This window comes from Leiobunum rupestre, chromosome 6 (genome assembly GCF_980474605.1).
Source record: "Leiobunum rupestre chromosome 6, qqLeiRupe1.1.hap1, whole genome shotgun sequence".
NCBI classification, from domain to species: domain Eukaryota; kingdom Metazoa; phylum Arthropoda; class Arachnida; order Opiliones; family Sclerosomatidae; genus Leiobunum; species Leiobunum rupestre.
This window is the reverse complement of record NC_143389.1, coordinates 22,758,133-22,767,107: the sequence shown is the minus strand read 5'-3', so window position 1 is coordinate 22,767,107 and position 8,975 is coordinate 22,758,133. Positions and strand designations below refer to the sequence as shown.

The window sequence follows — 8,975 nt, the reverse complement described above, 5'->3', positions numbered from 1 at the left end:
CAATATATGACGTCTTTCGCCTTTCGGATTGTCGCCTCTGCGCCCAGGTGACTGTAGTGAATTCGCTTAAGGATGTCCTGTTTGATTGCTTGTGGTATAATTATCCTTTGGCCTTTATGTATAATCTCGTCTTGTACCACAATTTCACCACGACTGTCCCAGTAGCCTCTGATTTCTGGTGAAACTTGGGCTCTACTCATTGGCCATCTTTGAGTGTAGCTTCTCGAATGGCTGTTAACGTCTCTGTACTGATAGGAAGATACCGTGCTTGTTTCGTGGTTGTTATGTCTTGCAAGACAGACTCGACTGCATATACTACTTCTTGTTGTGGTATCTCTGTTTGTATCTCTGGTAGAAATGCGCGGCTGAGCATGTCCGCTACTAGTAAGGTGCTTCCAGGATGATATTGGAGCTCTAAATTATAGTTTTGTAATTGTAGGATCATTCGCTGAAGTCTCTTAGGAGCAGATCTTATTGGTTTCGTGAATATTGGAATGAGTGGCTTGTGATCCGTCTGCACGGTTATTAATGGTCTGGCACCTACATAGTGATCGAACCGAAGGCAACTGAAGAGTATGGCTAGGCACTCCTTTTCAATCTGTGCGTAGTTACGTTCGGTTGGGGTTAATGCTCTTGAGGCATAGGCGACTGGATGACCCTCTTGATAAAGGACAGCACCTAGACCCGCTTCGGATGCATCACACTGGATTGTGGCTTCTTTTGTGACATCATAATATGCCAGTACTGGTGCTTGTGAAATAAGTGTCTTCAATTTCTCAAAGGCTGTGATCTGCGCCTGCTGCCATGTGAAAACAACGTCCTTTTCCATTAGGCCTCGTAGCGGTTCGCTGATGGTGGACATTGACGGTAAGAAGCGGGCCAAGTAATTGACACTTCCCAAGAAACGTTGTATCCCCTTTTATTCGTTGGTGGTGGCATTCGTATTATTGCCCTTACTTTCGCAGGATCTGGTCGGATGCCTTTGTCAGTGATCACATGGCCCATATATGTTACCTCCGTCATTGCCAAGCGAAGCTTCTTTTTGTTCAGAACCAGTTTCCTATCTTGAACTCTTTGAAGTAGGGCGATCAGATTGTTATTATGGTCTTTTATATATTCTTCGGGTGTCTCGCCTCGTCCTATGACTATTGAGTCATCGGCGACGTCCTCCACGCCTTCTAGACCTTCAATGAGTTCTAAGAGTTGCCGCTGAAATTCGTCTGGCGCTGAGCATAGACCAAATGGAACTCTCCTGTATTTATATCGCCCAAATGGGGTCCAAAATGCTGTAAGGTCAGAGCTTTCTTCACAGAGCTCCACCTGATGGAATCCGTCTTTGGCATCTAGGACGGAAAATAATTTGGCTCATTTAGTCGAGGCAAAACGTAGTCCAATGTGGGCATTTGGTACTTGGGACGTTGCACCGCTTTATTCAGATCATGGGGGTCCAGGCAGATTCGGAGCTTGTCCTTTCTGTGCACCAGAACCAAGCTGCTTATCCACGCCGTCGGTTTTGTAACTTTTTCGATGACGCCTCGCTGTGTCAGCTCTTGTAGTTTTTCTTTTAGGGGATCTAACAGCGCTACAGGAACTCTTCTGGGTGCATGTTGAACTGGTATGACCTTTGGATCGAGATCTATTCGATAGGACTCACCTATACAGCCGAGGCCCTCGAACACTGACGGAAACTTTGCTATAATTGTCATGGCTGCGTCTCTAGCTTGGTTTACCGGGTCCGAGATTTGCCTGCCTGGTGAAGGTACTGCGTCGGCTTGGTTGATGTTGTGGATAGTCACCAGTTCCAAAGCAATAGAGGTGTTTGCTGACAGTAGAGGGTTTACCCGACCCTGTAAGACTTGGAATCTGATAAGATGCTTGTTATTTCCGATTGAACAGTTTAGAGTGCATTCCCCCATAGGGTGTAACATCTTGCCGTCATATAACCGCAATTGTGTCGTTGATGGAAAGAGCGAGGGATTGCCATGTTGTTTAATCACGCAGTAATCATAATGCGATATGATATTACATGTAGCTCCTGTGTCGATTTGACACCGTAACGTCGTAGGTGGAATATGTGGTTCGTGAATCTGTATTTGACCGAAAAACTTCTTGGGGTGCCTGCTTTCCGGGCCCACCATCGCTATATCTTCAATCATGAATAATTCTTGAAAGTCACTTGACTGAGAAGGAAGGTCATATTGCTGTAATGGTAGAGCTGATCCAGAGTGGTTAATGACGTATGCTGGCTTTGATGCTTCTGATGAATATGCTGGTGGATAAGGAACTTGAGGGACTTCCTCCTGGACTTGATAGACGGTATTTTTCTGATATCGCTGATGTTTCTCGCAGGCTGCTCGATTGTGGTGTAATGTTTGGCAATAACCACATGGTTTGCCAAAGGCTGGGCAGTCTTTCTGTCTGTTGGCATGGTATTGATTACTTTTGCAATATTTGCACCCACGAGATCCATGCTGTCCACTCCAACCTCCTTGACATTGGGGAATGCTTGAATTAAAACTGCCCCGTGGATAACTCCCTCTGTATGGCGCTTGGAATCTTCCACTCCGTTGTTGCGTGCGAAATTTTTGTACTTGATGAACAGCATCTGACTCTTCTTCTGGTGTGGTGGTTGAAGTGTTTAATGTGCGGGTGGCCTGGGTGTCCAACTGTTTCAATTGAGCTCTAGCCCGCTCACTTATTCTAAGGGCATGTAGAGCCTGTGTTGTGGTAACTAAATCTTCTTCGCGATACAATTTGTCTCGGGTCTTTAGATCAGTGGTATATAAGACTAATTTATCCCGAACAAATTCATCTGCCATAGCTGTCGAGCAGTTACAATCTCTTACCAGCTGACGTAGCCGTACATAGAATTGATCAATGGATTCTAATGGTAACTGATGAGCTGCCAGGAATAGTGATCATTCATATAGAACATTTACTTTAGGTTTAAAATAGGCTTTTAATATATCCAAGATTTTACTATCCTGTTTAAGATCCTCCTCTGACATTGGTAGACTTTTCATTATTTTCTTGCACTCCTCCCCCATACAAGATCGTAATAGGGCGACTTTGAACTCGTCGCTCTTCTCCTACAGATTGGTAAATATCAGATAATCTTCATAGTTTTCTCGAAAATCGTCAAAATTTTGCGCCATGTTGCCTTTCATACACATCGGTTTTGGAAATGGGCCGTGGGCTTCCATCTTGGATTGAGGTGGTCACGTGACCGGATGCCGGTAGTCTGCTTGGAGGGTCTCTGTGGGCCTTGGCGAGGGTTGCTTGGAGAAAAGTAATCTTGATCGCGTGCTAATTTAAGCAATTACCTTTCCTCCAGCCACTTAAGACACCATGTTTAGTTGGATGTAATAAAGAGATTGTTATAAACTAAACTATTTATGAAATCCATTTAAAATAAGACACATAAGTAATTACAACTGTCTACATAGTAGTTCGTCAAGCGAGTGCGCGCGTACCCTGTGCGGTGTATGTATATATAATGTTCAGGTATCCGGTACGCATATTGCGCCCTCTGTCAAGTCCCATAAGAAGTTCATTACGTAAACAAAAACTAAAGGCAGTTCGCGAAAAATCTAATATTGTCGATCTCCTATCTTATTCGGTGTCAAAATCTAAACGAAGAACCTCCGTAACTGGCTGGAAACAGTTGTATAAAGTTAACGTACCTAGAACTCTAATGAAAATAGGTAAACGCAATATTATTACACCCGAAAAATGGGAATTAAAGGAGGAAACACCGACGCACCAGAATCTATGAGTGGTCGAGGTTTTGGTAATTGGATTTCATTGTATAATTTTTCAAAATAAAAATACTATACAATTTGATTTTCTTGTCATTTATTAATAGTTCCTTAAGATGGAAAGTAGTGATGCGGAAGTAGTCTCTGCAGGACTCACAGCAATTTTGTTCGAGTCCTTCATTAAATCTCCAAAACTAATCACGGCAATCTTAATTGTTTTTAAAATTATAATTATTCAAGTTAGTGATTTTTCTCCTGGTTTTACCAACTTTCGAGAAACTGTTCGTATAATGTATAAATTAAATTATAATAAAGTCTCGAACTCGGGCGGGTGAAGGAGAGAGGTCTAAAGGTCACCGCGAAAGAGACTAGGAATTTCTTACAAAGCCTGGATACATACACTCTTCACAAAAAAGCTAGTAAACTTTTTAAAAGGAATAAAACGATAGTGTACGGAATCAACGAACAGTGGCCAATTAACTTCGCCGATTTGAAAAGCCTCACGTTTTCAGCAAGTACCCGTTTGTGGTAACGACTAAAGACAAGAAAGGGGCGACCATTTTGAAAGCTTTTAACGCTAATTTGGAATCCGTATGCACCCCGAAATGGGTCCAAAGAGACCACGGAAACGAGTTTCGCCCCTGACTCGGAACTGAAATATACGATTATCGAACGTTTCAACAGAACTTTAAAGACCCGAATGTAACGGTTCTTAACGGAAAATAATTCTATCAAGTATATCTATTTGTTAAAAGAAATGGTCGAGGCGTATATCCATAGTTACCACCGATCGATCAAGTGTAAGCCCGAAGAATTTACGCCAGCCACGGCGAAACAAGTTTCGAAAACATCTACGACGTAGTCCGGATAATTACGCGCAAGGAAATCTTCGAAAAAAGAAATTCGCTCACGTGGTCGGAAGAACTTTTCCAAATATCCGAGAGGTTCATCGATGTATAAGTTACGCGCTTTAGATTAAGAGGTTATAACGGGGATATTCTACAGAAAGGAAATCCGCCATCGTTCAACAGCTGGGTACGATAAATTGTTTTATTATGAGTTTTTTCATCATATTACCTTCGGACTCGTCTATGAGTTATTTTCCGAATAAAACGACAAGTAATTTTCGTACACATATACCGGAATCGGTTAAACTGCCAGGTCCCTATGAGTTTAGTAGATAACGGGCGAAGATTAGTTTTACTAGCACTTGAAGCAATGTGTCAGTTTCGTGTTTAACTATCACCGTAAAATAGAGTTGTCCCCTGGTTACTTCGGAAATATCGAGGAGCTTTCGAAACAAATCAATTACGAGAAAGACCATGTGAGAGCCGAAGACGATATTTTCGATCACCGCTTGGAGGTGTCTGTGAAAATTAAATACTCGTTAACCGTCCCTCTGGCAGTCATGCTGGAATTTTCTAAATTATTTACTAAAACTACGACTGTCGCTCAGATCAGGACGGAAACGTTTCCCCTGGATTTAGGCGTCGGTCTTCATTTCATCCGATATCGTCGAAAGCAGGGCAGTAGGCGATGTACAAGTGCCCTTACTCTTAAAAGGGAAGACGGTGAAACAGTGGACATTACCTGCCAGTTTCGGCCAATACATTTCAATCTATAGAAATTAGTGGTATGAGTAATATGGGAGTTTCCGTCAAGTTAGAAAGGGGTAAACCAGCCCTAAATGGGTTAGTGTGCAATAGCTGGTGGCTTTACCGGGGAGTCGGGGTCCGGCACTGGGAGATGTTAGCTCTGATCAAATGGTCCTATCTCCACCTCCGACTTCGGTCGGGTTTGGGCTGGAACCTGAGCTTAGCCTAAGGCTAACGGAGAGGGTCAGTGCAAACTGGCCACCTGGGTGGATTTGGTAGGCTAATGTGGGGTGGCGGGCCTCCGTATAAGAGCATGGTGGTCCTGCTTCCCAATCTTTGGAGAACACCGGGATCTCCGGTGCCAGCTGTGTGCCCGTCGTTCCCCATTAGTAGCTCTCTCCAAAGGGTATGACCCTTTACCTACGTAGGTAGTGTGTCGGCTGGAGTTGCTATAGCATCCACTCTTAATCCCACTGCAGTGTGCGAAGTGGAGATTGGTCGTCCCATTGCTGCACCTTCTGCTGGGTTGAGTGGCTTGCGTTGACGTTGCGACCATCAGAAGTAGGGTACTACTACCCATGTTGGATTTGACACCTGTCCGGGCTGTGGACGCTGGCGTTGAGCACTAGGTACACCGGGCTATAAATTCTGACACACTACACTTTAAACCTCGAAGAACATGGTCGCCCTTATAAACAAAGTTAATGGGAAACACTCGTCATTCTTTTTGATGATGCTATACGAAACACATCATGAAATATATTCAGTCTTCGCCCGAACAGTCTATCTATGAACGGCATTTTGTGAACCAGATTGGACTTTATCAGACTGGTTAAGGATATATTCCCGTTTACCACGGACTCGCCACGCAACAGGGATACGGATTCCGAAATTTCATTGCCTCAACCTTTCAACGTGTTATCCCGAATTTGAAAAAGTGCGCCCTGTTCTTCGGGAAAAAGTTCCCGAAAACTTGTGCTCAAGTCGCGGCTTATGTTGACGGTGGAGGGACGATTAAAAACTCTCTGAAAAATCACGGCACGACAATGGAGAAATAAACTATTCTGGAAATGACCATGTTATTGAAACAAAAAATGGCTGGAATTGGATATAAAAGACACTGTAAATGGAAATAGTTCTTGACGCTCCCAGTTGACATTTCACGAATATTAAGCATCTTGCGGTCTTGGTAGGTCTTGACTTCGAGACGTTTATGCGTCGACCCTTCGCCCTTTCACCTCGCAGCACGAGGAGGCGGCTATTATCCCAACTTGTGGCACTGGGTGAAAACTCGGAACAACTCTTTCTACGTTGAGTTTGCAAGCTCTCTCCCCACTGATTTAAGGAGTTTTCCCCCGAGCTCTTCAGTTCCCCCTTCCATAACAACTTGTGAGGTTAACAGTAATAGTTACAGTAGGGAGCTGGTGGCTCGCTTTTCAAGAAGGGCTTTCCACCACCCTACTACGCATTGTAACCCGGCCATATGAATTAATGGCTTTAAAAGTCGCTGGATGACTGAAGCCTAAGGTGGTGCCTTGGGTATTAGCCTAGCTGATTATAAGAATAATGGAATAGGCCTGGCGTCGTCATTTAGAAAATACCGGGTGATTTCGTCCTTCATTCGATGTAGTTGATAGTATTCGTCCTCGCTTAGCACGATGCTAGATAAGACGTCTGTGAATCCAAGTATTACCTTACAGGCAGGGGTGACGATGACCGACTTTCTCGAAGAGATTTCGAAAACGTTTGGGCTGTCCCTGCAAGAAATCTAATACTTATTTGCTAACAGCCAAGGCTTAACATGATACTTCCTAAATTTATATATAAAGAGATAGCACTTACATTTAAAGAAGACTAGACGGTGACAGGCAGTTGCAGAGAACTCACAGAAAATATGCCTTTCTATTGCTTTCGTTCCCTTCTACTACCACCATTGTGTCTTTTTGTTGCAGTTTGTCCCAATTACCCATCACGTGATTCATACAAACATGGGTTTTCACAAAACGTTCTAGTTTAAGTTTCAGTATTGGTTTTAGTAAAGGTTCGTACTTGTATTTTATTTGCAATCTAAACCAACAATATTGATGATACCTATAATTTACCCTATCATCATAAGGGATGACGTAAGCTGCCATTTTGCGAAAATTTACCTGTCTATTTTCAGTCTCGGGAACTGCCATTAAATTGTTTCGGTAATAAGCTTTATCCTCTAAGTACCGATTAAAGTTTAACCCCCGTTTAGGTAGACTCTCAAAATCTCATGGGCACCGCCGACAGCAACGGGCCCCAAGACACCGTCAGGTAGAATCGGGTACCATTGCACATCGACACCGTCTGTTTCTTAAATGGCTAAATCTTACTACTGACGTAATAGAGAGTTTACGCTCGTTTAAAATACGAGAGGAAAGAATGCGTACCGCGTTAAGTCTGAGTACAATAATTCTACGCATACACTACTAGACCTTATCCTTATCTGTTTCCTAACTGAAGCCTAATCACCAGAATATTTGAAATTATATTCATTGGTAGCAAATAAAATACCGTTTTTCAATTTAAGTAATATTTTTAGCAGTTACACTTATTTTGAGAAGCTACAATTTTATTTATTCGCAAGAACTTAATAATTTTCTTACAATTATATATGTAAATATAACGATTAAATTTATAAATTTTAATACAATAAATAAAAAAACACAATATCCTAATGATTATTCATATTCTTTAAATAATAGGCCTTTCGGTGAAGAATCATGTCCTTCTTGTTGAAATGTGCCCTTTACGTCACTGTCTTTAACTTTTACAAATTTTTAGGCTAGACTTTACTGGTAAAGTGAGAACAACGATTATGAAGTTTGTGAATTATTCAGTAAATATATTAATGGCACTGTAAAGTCATAAGACGTCACTGATACCTTTTACTATAGACTACAAAATTTCTCCCAAAAAGGCAGTCATGGCCTAAGGTACGGAGTTGTTAAAAATTGGAGCTTTAATTATCATTAATTTAAACTTAATTTGTAAATCATAATTTGTAACAACCATAATTTGTAACAATGACGTAGTAATTAATTAGTATTTGTTGGTATTAATTTAATTCATAATTTTCTGTATTTAGTTTAAAATTTATATATGTCAAGTTCCTATGTTTTGTATTATCTTTAAGAAAATGGGAAACGAGCGACGGAACGGAGGGCTCTTTCTAACAGAGATTTTACCAAGTGGTGCAATCCCATTCCAAGCTAGTGACGTAGAAGCGCTGGCCACCGGGCTGTTTAAAATTGTTTGGTCAGCGCTATCTTCTTCGCTCCTTATATGGGCATGGAATGCGGGTAGAGCCCCCGTTCCTGATCTTCGTGAACCCCGAAATATCTTAGGGCACTAAAGAATGGGTTTCAGGAGGACACGTTTCCTCGGTTGGAGTTTGGTAACAGAGCGGACATCAACCGGTGCTCACTTGTGCCTTTTAGTATTCGCTTGTTGAGTATTTAACTTGTAACTTTTGTACCTTTCAACTCACAAGTTTATTAGACTTCTTTTCATTCTTTATTAAATACCAGTTTTGTGATTTTAATTATACCTAAAGTGTTAGTTGCGCTTAAGTGTTTGTTTTTCAGTCGGCGGA

The 8,975-nt window shown here is 41.9% G+C and overlaps 1 protein-coding gene across 1 annotated transcript; it reads right to left on the bottom strand.

The window, feature by feature from the left end:
* Positions 1-828: 828 nt before the first annotated feature.
* LOC149940402 (uncharacterized) lies at positions 829-7,488 on the bottom strand. Its single transcript, XM_090179234.1, has 4 exons — positions 7,456-7,488; positions 2,981-3,089; positions 1,418-2,902; positions 829-1,343 (listed from the first exon to the last, which is right to left on the bottom strand). Exons 1-4 carry the CDS (start codon positions 7,486-7,488, stop codon positions 829-831), a joined length of 2,142 nt encoding a protein of 713 aa, XP_090035360.1.
* Positions 7,489-8,975: the final 1,487 nt, after the last annotated feature.